This window comes from Cynocephalus volans, chromosome 7 (genome assembly GCF_027409185.1).
Source record: "Cynocephalus volans isolate mCynVol1 chromosome 7, mCynVol1.pri, whole genome shotgun sequence".
NCBI classification, from domain to species: Eukaryota; Metazoa; Chordata; class Mammalia; order Dermoptera; family Cynocephalidae; genus Cynocephalus; species Cynocephalus volans.
In genome coordinates this window covers 106186659-106200621 of record NC_084466.1, presented here as the reverse complement: position 1 = coordinate 106200621, position 13963 = coordinate 106186659, and the positions used below count along the sequence as shown (strand labels likewise).

General features: G+C 37.7%; 1 protein-coding gene and 1 pseudogene across 1 annotated transcript in view; both read right to left on the bottom strand.

Annotated features, from left to right (window-relative positions):
- Positions 1–3253, bottom strand: part of RTKN2 (rhotekin 2) — a 71313-nt gene extending 68060 nt beyond the window's left edge. The window contains exon 1 of the mRNA XM_063103504.1: positions 3194–3253. Within this exon, the coding sequence (XP_062959574.1) occupies positions 3194–3253 (60 nt within the window). The remainder of the gene's footprint in view (positions 1–3193) is intronic.
- A 35-nt stretch (positions 3254–3288) lies between these two features.
- The window catches only part of LOC134381705 (DNA endonuclease RBBP8-like), a 77233-nt pseudogene continuing 66558 nt past the window's right edge, over positions 3289–13963 (bottom strand).

Sequence of the window (13963 nt, the reverse complement as noted above, 5' to 3'; positions counted from 1 at the left end):
TTCAAGCACAATGGCAGAACTGAATAATTTCAATAGAGACTGTGTGTCCTGCAAAGCTGAAAATATTTACTCTCCGGCCCTCTTCAGAAATAGTGGCTGACCCCTACCCCAGCCCAATTAACATACATAGTAAACTATGACCCTGCCTCCCTTGCTGAGGCACATCTCTGTTAAATGGATCTGGGAGGGCTGACACAAGTGGGATGAATTGGTAAGTATATGTGTGCCGTTTTGAATGTATCCAGAGTTTTTTGTTTTTGTTTTTTTAAAGGCTATTGTTTTTGCCAGTTTTGTGCTTTCTATGCAACTTCTTTTTTAGTACACATCTACACTGTATTTAAAGAAAAAAACCTCTCTGGTCCAGCAATACTAACTCTAGCCAAGAAAACATTTATGGAACCAAAGGACTTATCTTGAGTTAATAAGGGTACAAAGTGCTGCTCAGGTAGAATTGATGTGTAGTGCTAACCACAGTGAGAATAATGATTATGTAATAAGGGCACCCTTTGAGTATTAAATGGTGATCTTTTACTGATTTCACAGACGAAGAGTAGAAAGCTAAAACCATCACTGTTGCTGCCTCAGCCAAATAGTATGACCAGGTAGAGTGAAGATTGATTAGGACCAATGACAAAAGCATGTTTCCCCGGACCCATCCCTCTTAGAAGTGTTTGATTCCAAGTCTCCAGGGAGAGCAAGTATGGGGTAGAGCCATCTCTTGTTATTTCTTCCTCAATTTTCTGAATAAAGACTTGCTTCTAAGCAAGTCAAACAGAAGCCTATGTCAAGGTCCTGATCTTGTAAGGACCTGAAGACAGGCTGATAAAAATAAATACACAGGAAACCTTAAAAGTAGAAATCTAGGTTATGTAAAAAAACATATCTACTAGGTTTTAAGAATTAGAATGGCACAAAGGAAGTGAAAAAAATAGACCTTGTTGGTATTAAGAACTGACTAAAAAAAAAATTGAAATTGAAAATTTAAAATTGGGTTGCTGTTAAGTTAGAAACTATCCAGATAGTAATGCAGATAGAAACTATCACCCACCTAGTGGATGTAGTTAAGCCATGTTACCTAAGAGATCAAAGTGGAGATGAAGAAAAAGAAGATTGCAAAAGAATATATACAGTATGATCACATTTTTCTAAAAGAAACCGTGTCTATTTTAAGAATTGTTTATGTACAGAAAAAAGTATGGAAATTGTTAATGGCCATTCTGGGGGAGGGAATTGAGAGACTTCTTCAATTCATACGTGTCTGTATATGTCGACTTTCTTGCAGTGAAGTAGTATTACTTCTCAAATTTTATTTTTATGAGATTTCAAAAGATTAAACATTTGTTATAAAAGGTAGGTGACTTCTGAATGAATGAGTGGAACAAAAGATAATAACAAGAACAGTCATCTCTCAAGAATGCCTCAGTTCTAGGTGCTGTGCTCAAGTACTTTAGAGTGGTTCTCAAATTCCAACAACCTTCTAAGATAGGAATTAAACCTATTCTACAATTGAAGAAACTGAGACTTAGAAAAGAAAGACTGAGAAAAGATAAGTAACCTATTCAAGGATGCACAACAGGCAGAGTTGGATTTGACCTGAATCTGACTCCAAAACCAGTATTCTGTGCTGAGAGGAGTAACAGATGACTCCACAGTTTGAGCATGTTTGACTAGTGTGTGAGCACCTCAAAATCTTTGGTCTTGTCCCTATCAGATGGCAGCTTCATTCATATCAAAGAAAATATACCAAATAAAAATTCGGTGTTAGGTATAAAATTCTCTTACTGACTTTCAATATTCCTGTTAGACTGGAACCTACTATTATTTTGTGATTTTTCTCCAAGATCCAAACAAAAGAATTAATTCCATATTTCAATTATTGTGATTTTCTACCGTCTAAGAAATCACAAACTATTGTACTTTACCATATGTAAATAACTCAGCCATTATGAATATTTAATATTTAAACATTCATTCCGTGCAGCTAAAGTTCTTTCGTGACCTTAGCCTCTTGTCTCTACTGTACCATTCCCAAATATTACTGCAGCACCCAGCTGAATAAATACACTGGGACAGATAAACCAACACCTATATTATACCTGCAAGAGATCTCCAATTCATTAAAAACCAAAATTTTGTCAACAATCAGGACATCCAAAGTGCATAACAGAATAGAAAGAAGTATTTTACATCAAAATCTTTGAAATTTTTGAAAATGTTGGCAGAAAACAGCATAAAGTACTAATAAAGATACTGGACTTTTTGGCATAATGACTTTTAATGTCTTGCTTTAGTTTTCACACTATTATTAAGGACTGCCTAATAATTTTGTATCTGCTGAGGAAATTTCAGGTTTCTAAACAAAGACATTAGATTGCACCATACGACACTGCAAATATTCTACAAATTTTGATTTACAAAACTGGCAGTTTCATATGGTTTAACAACTTCAGAAGTAAGTAAAAGGAAATGGAGATTTAAATGAAAGTGAAGATCCAGTTAAAGCAATCGAAGTTTTCTTTGAAGACCCCTTAAGTTATGGTTAAGAGTGGAAAGTATAACAGTTTAATAACTGCCAAGAAATAATGTTGATCTACGTCAGGTGAAAGCTTTCTAACACATTTTACGTGGCTAAAAAAGCAAACATCAAATTTCCACGCAATTCAAACCGTCCTCCTCCTTTCCTTTCTAATTATTTGTGGAAAGAACTTTTTTTAAAGTTCAGAGGTTGCAGTTTGCTCCTGCACCCGTCCCCTCTCCCGCAACAGCTTATGTTCTCTGGAGATATCGCTCCAGTAACTGTGAATTTCATTCAATCCAGTAAGAAGCCAACTGTCCTCCATCGGCCTCCTTGGCTTTCCTGGAGATCCCGGAGCACCTACCTCCCCTGCGTCACCTACACTTGCAAAAACACCAATGTCCAAACCGTGGGGAGGGCGGCGGACAGGTGTGCCCGGAAATGCTCGGGGGGACCCCAGCGTCGCTTCCCCATTCCGGGCCTCCGTTACCTCCCTAAGAAATCTGAGGAGGTGAGAGCGGGGACAGGTCCAAGCCCTCTGAAGCCTCAAGAGTACAGCGTCCTAGTTCGTCCCTTTGTTTGTGGCCACGGCTGAGTGCGAGACGCACAGTGGGGCTTTCCCGCCGGCGAGACAGAGCTGAAGCCGGTTCCCCCTCCGTCCCGCCGCTCCCCACTCACCTGCTGGGCGGGAAGCCCCGCCAGGCCCAGCTCGGGCCCCTTCGGCGTCTGCCCCTCCATCTCCAGCGCAAACAGCCGGGGCCGTCACAGCTCCGTCAAAGGGAAAATTTGAAAAGCCCGCCCCCGGCTGGAGCCGCCGAGGACACCAACCGCCGGCCGTACCACGTCCCGGCCGCCGGGGAGGGGGCGCAGGGGACCCGGAGACGGCGCGCACGCGCAGTGTGCGCGGCCGCCGCTCCCGCCGCCGGAAGTTTGCGGAGACCCGAGATCTCCGTGCGGGCCAGGCAGGGAAGAGGGGAGCTGCGGGCTGACTTAAGGCCCTGGCTGGGATGGAGGCGGGCCTGAGACAAGAGCGGGCGGGGCCTCAGGGAAAGAGTCGGCGACTGAGCGCACCTGACCCAGCGCCGGCGTTTGGCTGCTGGTTTTCGTGGCACGCCCTTTGCGCTGGGAGCCTTGTGCTGGCATTCCACCGAAGGTCCGCCCAAGTCCTGGGGAGTGGGAGGGGGGCAGGACAGACTCGAGGCTGCAGTGCCCGGACCTCCACAGACAACTTAGGGACATAGGGTGTCAACTAGGAGCCCACGATCTCACTCCCAGAGAACGAGGTGACATTGATCGCAAACACGGTGCTAACTCTCCTCTCACATTGCACAGCGTGGTCACCCAGAGTCACTCAGAAATCATGGCCTTATTAATCGGGCTCGTGAGACACCACCTCAGGCATTCACAAGATCTTGTGTTTTACCCCCAGTGTTTCTTTACAAACCCAGGTGCTCCCCACCCAGGTTCTCTGTTCTTTCTTGCCAACAAAAAGAAAGAAAGAAAAGCCATTATTCTTTTTCTGGAGTTCCCCTACCAACATCCAAGGAGACAGCAAAATGGAATGGTATTTCCCAAGAATCCCACTTCTTGCTGCCCCTAAAGATGAGCACAAAGACACCTTCTAATTAAAGGGTTTCATTTATTGTAATGGGAAGTATGGAACTTTAAAAAATCAAAATCGAAGTGGCAAAGACTTCAGACCCTTGTCAAGTCCTTGAGTTTATTCTTCCTATCTTATTTTGATTTCCCCTTGAAAAGGCAACAGGAAGCCTCTTCAGACGTTTTCCTCCTAAAGGAGAACCTGATAAACCCTCCTATCCTCACCTCATAGATGGCCTTGAGCACTTTTTCTCCATAAATAAGATGACCATATTTTTTATTTGCCTGGGACAGTCCCTGATTGGGTTTGTTGTCCCAATATCCCACCAATCTTGCATTTGTCCCAGTCAGAGTAGATATTAAATTATATGGTCATCTTATCCACAAGGCCCTTTTTAAAGCAGTTGTTTTGAAGATGTACTTTAAAATATTATAGATGCCCTTCCTCTCAAAGGGATAATTTGCCTCTTTAAGGACTTTTGGACTAAACGATACTAGAAGCTGCTCAGTTAAGAATGATTCTCCCCTTATATCAGGAATGTTTGGGTCATTAAGAATGAGCCATATCCTTACACACAACTATAAAATATGTGGAGCTCAAAATTACCAACACAGAGCTCACCTTGCTCCCTTCAAACACAGATCTGAATTTCGGAGTCATTAGGTGCCCCTTTCCTGAGAGCACACCTCTCTCTTATGCTACCACTTTGTGGTGTAATTACCACCTTTTGAATGTGAGCTGCATGAGCCTAGTACATTACCTGACTCATAAAAGAAATACACACAGAGAACTCATCCTCAGATATACAGTATTTGTCATACAACACACACAGCTCTCAAACTCAGATCGAAATACACATAGAAGGCAGCATTTCATGAAAACAGGCAAGCCAAGCAATTTGAAATTGAAGACTGATGGACTATTTGATGAAGGAATACTAGTTATATAGTTGGGGATCTATTTATTTATAATACTCAAAGAAAGATCTAGGAAAGGCCATATTTATAAGTTATTTATAGAATATACACAGTTGCTATTAAAGACCTTTCTCTTTGGAGAAGATAGGATGTGGTCTTATCTCTTAATTACTCACCAAGGGATGTGCCCAGGAAGTGCTTAAGTGCTTAACTATTATGTGGTGATTAAAATTCCTCGGAGTAGGACTTCTGTATCCTTATTTATCCCCAGGTCCTTTCTTGTTACTGTTAGTTTCATCAAACATAATTTTCTCTGTCGCGTGTAATGTAAATAAAAAATAGAATCATCCGTGGGAACTATTAGAAGGTTAAAAGTTCTCGTGCAGTAGTTTGATTAGCCTGAGAACTTATCTATTTATTTTACACTTTGCAGAAAGAAGTACTACTTTTCAGCATCTAAAATATTCAAGTGATAATTTTTGGGCATCTCTTGACTCATCCTCCTTGCGCTTTCACAAAAGGTTGATAGCCACCCAGCTGTGCAGGTAGTAACTTCAGCTGGAGGCTGAGTGATGGAATTACTGCCCTACAAATATTACTCCTTATTATAAGGTCAATATTTAATGCTATTTGTAATATAGTTATTAATTATATTTAATATAACAAATAGATAGTATTTAATAATTAATACTACAGAAAATCAGTATTTGACATAGACCAGCCAATTTAGATAATACTTAAAAAAGTTCCAGTGTATTTTTCTTCTTTCTTCGCTTTATTTCTCTTTTTAACTCTTTAAGAGGCTAAAGGAAAAGAAAACATTAAATTCTTTTTTACATAACAGATCCATAATTTTAAAATATGTAGTTTGATGCAGAACAGGTAACTGTTGTGATTTTGAATACCCACCTAGCCTCTCAAAAATTTTTTTTATTAAAAAATTCTCTTGGTTCTTCCTTTACTTATCTGTTCACCTTGTAGATAATGGGTTTAGAATGAACTTGACAGACTCGAGCTGTATTTTGAGTTATATACAAAAAGAGAGAGAGAAGGAACTGAGGTAAGATGCTAAACAGAGGTGCAGCATTTTCTAAAATGAACAGGTCATAATCTACAACAGCTGAAACATCATGTAATCATGAGGAGGATATGAAATGCAGAGTCTGAGGACTTATTAGCCCTATAACCTTGGGCGAGCCACTCAGTTTCCTTATCTATAAAATAAGAATGATAATACCCATCTTATTTTTAAAGGTTGTTGGGAAACTCGGATAAGATTTGAGAGAGTGCTTTGTAAACTGGTTATCCCACAAAACCATGAGTTATTACCACCGTAGGAAGAAAACATCCTTACCAAAAGGCAACTTATAGGACCTGCAGAACTCTGAGAACTGAACGTGAAAAACTTATGTGAACCGGATATATTCAAGATAAATCACCTACTGACAAAAAATACCTACATCATATATAAAGAACTCCTGTAAATCAATAAAAGTCCAATTGGTGAATGTTCAAAAGGTATGGTAGGCATATTATAGAAGAATAAACCCAAATGACAAATAAAAAATGTGAAAGGTTGCTCAACCTTATTATTAGTCTGTAAACAGCAGATTAAGACCCCAAAGAGCTATTTTATAGTCACTAGATTGAGAAATGTTAAGAAGTCTGATAATACTACAGGTTGGTAAAGATGCACATCCAAGGGATATTACACACTGGTGGAAGAGATGTAAATGTGTTCAACACTTTGAGGAAAATGTTAGAACTGTCTTGTAAAGTTGAAAATGTGTATACCTAGCAATTTCACTCCTAGGTAAAAAATTGGGGAAATTCTTGCAAATTTGTACCAGCAATGTTGTTTTTAAGAGCAAAAATATTAAAACAATCCAAATGTTCATTTCAGAAGCATGGATAAATAAATCGTTGTATTTTACCCAATGGAATATCATATGTCTTTAAAAACAAATAAACCATGGTTATATGTTATAACATGGCTAAATCTTAGAAATACTAAATGGATAAAGCTAGTTGCAGAAGAGTACATAGAATATATATCTCATGTAAACCCGAATAACAATAGAATCTAAACAATATATTGTTAACAAGGAAGGGAATGCTAAAAACAAAATTCAGGCTAGTGGCCATCTCTGGGAGGAAGGCAGAAGAATAGAGAAGGATAGAGACAGCCCACAAATAGAAAGTTACTTACTGCTCATGTTTTAAATCTTAAGTTGGGAGGTCGGTTCACAGGTATTCATTTTAATGTTTACCTGGTAACTTACAAATATATTACATATATTATTTGGTATGTGTCACACATTTTATAATAAGAAATAATTTTAAATATATAAAATGTCCTTGTCAAAGTTAAACAATAGTGATAATGTGTATATTTAAAAAAAATTTTTACTTGGCAAAATAATACTACATTTTTTGACTTACGAAATTTGAGTTGAAATTGGATCCATTTCCAGTAGATTTTTACTGTGGGAAAGAATAGGAAGCCCAGCTGTACTGCATGGGTGCCTATGACCAGAAAGAGGTGCTGAAGAATTGGCTATGTGTACTTACCTGTGAATATTTAAGAACCACTGCATGGGAGTACCGGGGGTCTGGTGAAATTTGCAAGGAATGAAAAGTGTTGCCAGCAGGTGGGGACAAAATTAAGTACTATTTAAGTTATTACTACTAATGTGACCTACATATTACACGCAGGCCTGAAGAAATTCAAGTGACATTATAATCAAAGGGCTCGTTACTGACCAAGCAAATCAGGCAGAGGAATTAGTTGTATGACTTGTATCAGTGGTCCTCAAATTGGAGCACACAAAGACTTACTAAGGCCTGAGCACATATAAATGCCTGGACAGTTACAGGGCACTATTTGTCCAGATCTTCAACTTATGTTCCCAGTCCTGAAATGATCTGCCTAACAACTTGCCTGCTGTCTAGGCCCCTGTTGATTCCCCTTTCACAGTCACCTTTTCCCATTTGACAAAAGAAAGGCATCACTTTCACCCATCCCTACTGCATTGCCCCCGGGGTATAAAAACCATCTGGTGGCAAAAAGGACAATTAAAATCACTGGTGTTGATGTTGCTGTAATAAAGCAGGACCTTACTGCTTACATTCTAAAAATGAAAACCAGATGTGGAGTTAATGTTGAACCCTGTCTCATTCTGGCATTAATTAATTAATTCTCCCGTGGAGACATGAACTAATTGGAGGAAAAAAGGGCTCATCCATCCCATGAAATATGAAAATGTATAAAATTTCAATTTATGTAATACTGTGGATTAGATGTCTTACCAAAGCTCATGGAAACTTAATCTTCACTGTGACAGTGTTAAGAGAGTAGGAAATCCTACTATGGTAATTGAGAGGTGGGGCCTTGAGAACGTGATTAGATTGTGAGGACTGTGCCCCAGTGAATGGATTAATTCATTGATAGTTTATAGTTTAACAGGTGGTAATGGTTGTGGTTCTGATGGCTTTAAAAGGAGAGGAGTGAGAAGTTAGCTCTCTTTCTTGCTGCTGCCATATTCACCATGTGGCACCCTGCATTGCTGTGAAGAGTCAACACCCACCAACAAGGCTCTCACCAGATGTGTTCCCAGGAATAAAATTTATTTCTTTATAAATTACCCAGTTTCAGGTATTCCGTTATAAGCAGCAGAAAACAAACATATACATGTTTGTTGCCGAGAAATATGATAAAGTGAACAGTAAAGACTTCTCACTTCTCATGCATGAAAGTATTTTATATTAGCATAAAATTCTGTGGGGGAAGTAGACTAAAAATATAAGTTCAAGTAGGAAAAGAAACAATGTAAAATTTACACCTTGTGCATATATTTTTTAAATGGTTGATAGTGGATAGGTATCAACTCTTTAACATGTTAGATTCCATTGCATACACTTACAAAATACAATATTTTACATGTTAAATTGTAATTATTTTCAATATATCACAAATTATATCCTTTGTAATTATTGAAATGTATGCTAAAATATGACATATGCCACCTTAAAAATATGTAAGGGGTAAAAAGTTTTAAAAAATTCCTTTCGGGGTACTTGCACAAACACTTTTGAAAACTGCTGATTTAAATTTCTAATAGCATCACACTGCAATAACTGGCTGCATCCCTATGTAACAAGGCACATTTGCACATGGAACCAGATCCACTTCCTCCAATTCTTCCCTCATTCTGCTCCTTGAATTTCCCACCACCTTTCATACTCTCTCATATGCACTTCTAGTTTCTAGGACAGCCTCACCTCCTTCCCTAGGTAATTTTTTTTCTTCAGGTGCATTGATACCATGAATTACGCTAAGGACAGACTCTTCTCTTCCTGCTTTGGTTCTGGAAGTCTCCTCTCTATAGATGATATTCACCACCTTTTTCTCTTTCTCGAGTATCTGGGCTACTAGTGGGCCTTTGCTCTTTCATGTAAAATTTTGACTCTGCTTCTCCAGTTCTGAAGGAACAAAAAAGAAACCTGTTGAAATTTTTATCAGAATTGCTTGAATTTATAGGGAGATTATGCATTTAGGATACAGATAGTCCTTGACTTACACTGGTTTGACTTAATTTTTTGATTTCTGAAGGGTTTATTTGGGCATAACCCCATAGTATGTCAAGAAGCATCTGTATTGGGTATTCCTATCCATGAACATCATATATGTTGAAAATTCAGATCTTTAATGACTTCCACTAAAGTTTTACAGTTTTTTCCCACATAAGCCTATGCATATCTTCTGTTCAATGTATTACTGAATTCCTCATGTATCTTCTTGCTATTGCAAATAATACTTTAAAACCGTGTCTTCTGTTTGTGGCTGGTGTACAGATATAGATGATTTTACCTACTGCTTTTATATCTAGGCACCTTGCTAAATTCGCTTATTATTTCTAATACATTGTCTGTAGGTTTTTAGGAGTATTCCATATACAACCAAATGTAAATAACAATTTTGATTTTTCATTTTTAATTCTTGTAGTTTTTTTTTTTTACTTGGAGCTCTTTTTACTGCACTAGCTAAGGCACTCATCGCAATGTTAAATGGAAGTGGAATTTTTGTTTTCTTCCTGGTTTTAAAGGAAATATTTCTAATGTTTAAACATTTCTTTATCTTACTAAGCCCTTATTGTTTATGCTGTAGTTTTGAATTTATGTTCTTCATTCTTAACCATTAACTCTTTATAGATTGCCTCTACTTCATTCCTTCTATTCTCCCATTGTGGGACTCTAATTAGGCGTAGGTTAAATCTTCCTGTTCTATCATCTTTATCTCCTAGTGTCTCTTTGATATTCTGTACTTTATTGCCTCTTTTTGCTGAATTTTGAGTGGTTTTTATCTTCCCATTTTTTATCTTTTCTTTACTTGTGTCTAATTTCCTCTTAAATCTAACCAAGCTTTTTATTTCAACAATTACATTTTTCACTTATAACTTATATTTTAGTTAGTTTTTAAAGTTTCCCTGGTCATTTTGGGATTGCCTTTTGCTTCCTGCTCATTTCTGTGATTCTCTTTTATTTCCTTAAATCTTTTTCATAATTATTCTGCATTCTATATCTATTCATTCTAATATTTGTAGTTCTTGAGGATATTAATTTGATGTTCTTTTCATTAACATTTACTCATGATGACTTGTTTCCTTGTGTTTTGTAACCATTGACTGCGTGTTCACATTTAGCTTATCAAAATTTTCTTACAGAGAGGATTTGCATATGCTTCTGCTGGGAGCTATAAGGCTCTAGATGCCTAAGACCAGTCAACTAGGTTCCTAGGCTTAATATGAAAAATCTCAGGTTCTGGTCCTTCCACTTGCCACTGGCAGAGCAAAACCATTTGTGTGTGTGCACTTGTAGCTTACAGCTCTGGTTTCTTGTTTTGTCATTACTATATTTTTAGTTCCTTAGAGGTTTGTATTCTTTCCTGACATCCCAGCAATGCTATAAAAGTTATATTTTATGCAAAAATTTATATTTCATGCAAAATTATTCATTAGTGAGAGGAATCATTATTTATGAAGTCCACCATACTGCTGATATAGTGCACAAGAAAGGACAGAAATTTTAACACCAAAAAATAAGAAGTGCATTATTATACATAAAATATAAAAATAAAGAACAGTCTTTTAAATTGCATATATTTGCTTTAAAGGGAAACTTGCCACATTATCTTTGTTTTTATCTTTTCTGCCAATGTAGCCACCTGAAAAAGCTGCTCAGTGTACCATCAGGGTCATATTCCCTGATGTTCATTTTAAATGTGTTCCACTTTGAGAAAAAGGAAGAAGTTTTCAGAGGACAGAACAAAGTGCCGTGAAGAATAATGGACTTAGAGAGTCCCCTTCAGGGTCCCATCAAGGAACATTTCTCTCCCCTTGGGATAGAAGATCCTTACAACATTGCCCAGTGGGATTTCACAGCTAACACAGAGCAGTTACTGCTCTGTGTCTTTCATTTTTCTCCTTTTTAAATGGAAATAGTTATTGAGGTCATCCTGGACATGATTCACCAGTGTATGCTGGAAGTATAGGGAGCAGATAGCTTGCCTTTTAAGTTCACAGAGTTGGGGTTCAAGAGGAGCCACATCCAGACATGATGCACATGATGCAGGAACTACCATGTATCACTTAAGATCCTGCTCTTTGAGCTTGATATCTTTACTGCATGGGACTTTGGGTTTCCTCCTTCAGGGGAAATGCATACTGCCTATAGGATGTAGGGTGAACTAAATATGCAGTGCCTGGGAAGACCAACTGTTGTAATTAGTGACATTCACAAAATATTTCTGTTTTGTTTTATTTCCTTATGGGTTTGCCCATTTGAAGTTAGCCATGACTGTGAGACCTGCTTTGGCTCATAAACCATGAGCAGGAGGGTCTGTGCAGCAGTTTTAAGAGCAAGTGTGTAATTTGCTATAATTTCCTTTCCCTCTGTCCCAGTGACAGGCAACTTTCCAGACTGTGGATTGTATAATATCCTGGGTTTAAGAGTGAGAAAGCTAAAGAGAACCCCCAGCCATCTTGTGATGGACATGTACTAAAACCAAGAAACATACCTTTATTTTGAGCCTCTGGATCTGGGGATTGTTTGATGCTACAGCATTGCCTAGCCCATCCCGATTGATACAAGTACCAAACAGGGAGACAGAGGATTTCAATTATAATCCTAGCCCTGCCACCCAATATTCTCCTGGCAAGACACTTGACATTTCTAAAACTGAGTTTCTTAATCTGCAATGTAGAGCTAATAATTCTTCCCCCTGCCTGCTTCACAGGCTTGCTTTGGGTACCCAGTGTATGCGAAAGTGTCTGAAAAATGCAAAGCATGTGCAAATATATGCCAGCAGTATCATGCACAACATTGAATTGGTTTATCCCCATCTATGTAGTGCCAATCTAAGAAGAAAACATTAGAGAAGTTATGAAAACTCAAGATTTAAATCAGATAACAGTGGAATGAAAGACCTGATAATTTCAGCATGAAGTAGAGATACTGCCATCTAAAATATCTCAGTGACTGTGCAGAACCCTCTTTTATAACCACAGACTTCTTTAAAAAGTCTTAAATGCTTTTGAAATTCTATCATAAGAGTTCTTACTAACAAAAACAAAACCTTAGGTAATTTTAGAAGGAAAAAAGCTTATTTTGGCCTTAGAAAATATTATATTTTTATTTCATGTGATATCAAAGTGAACATTGAGTTGGCTTACCACAAATTCCAGGGTCAAGCTTATCAAACTGCTCTGTCTTCAAACTCCATCTGCCTTTCCCTCTCCCCCAAATTCTGAGCCCGTGAGGGTTGATCCTTGTTTTCCAGTGAGGTCACCACATTAGAAAGAACAAATCATAGAGTCCTGTAATATGTGCTTCCTATTATTTTCTGAAAACCTAAAGGCAAGAAAACATAGTGTGACCACTTTCCAGAGTGTATGAGCCAGTTTAGCAATTCTGTGTTGATTAACAAAGGATATAAACTGAACATTTAAGCTGTCAGTGAGAAGGAACACTGGGCCTTATGAGATTGTTGTTTTTGGCTTGACATTTGTTGTTGTGTTGTGAATGTCCAGGCAGGTACGGCAGGTAATTCTATGAAATTCTATGTTAACTGGTGCTATCACAGTAATGATGATGTGTAATAAATAATTACACATGAAACTCTGAGTTCCTTCTCTTATTACACACCTAGAATGGATTACTTACCTCTCTCCTTTCTAGTTTCGTATTGGGAATTCCAAAATATTCAGGTTTCATTTTGAGCTGTGTAAGCTTTACTGATTAGCTATGCTCAAAGTAGGTGTTGAATAATTTCTAATGCTAAGTGAAAACTTCTTATGGTCACTGTTCTAATATTTTTCTACTTACTAACTCTAGCATGAATTTAATTTTATTTCTTCAAGCCATTTCTCTATTATTTATAGAAAAGCAATCATTCATTTCTAAACTATGCACTAAATTACTTAGTTGAAGTAAGTAAACATAGTGTGAAATAGCGTTGTAATATCAACAAGAATTTTTTTGTTACTTCTAACCCAAATAGTGTGGCTCTGACTTTTTGAAAAAACATTTTTGCATACTAGAGAATATAGTCATCTGATATACACTTTTATTTTTTGCATCCTATGTCTTCATCTTTTGGAGTTTCATTTCTTTGCTTTGTGGAAATTGGTATAACAATGTCATTCTCTCTAGCATGGTATCAATAAAAGGTAAGATTTTACCTGCAGGTTTAATGTGTGTTTCTTAGTGTGTAGCTCTAAGTAGTTTGAAGAATTCTGTATACACTTGATTCATATTTGAAAAGTGTTGAACCAAACATGCTTTTAAAATGTTGCTGTTCCCAGAAACAAATGATGTATAAATATTGAATGGAAAAGACCAGGAAATCTCCCTGCTAAAAGGATTTTCCTCCCA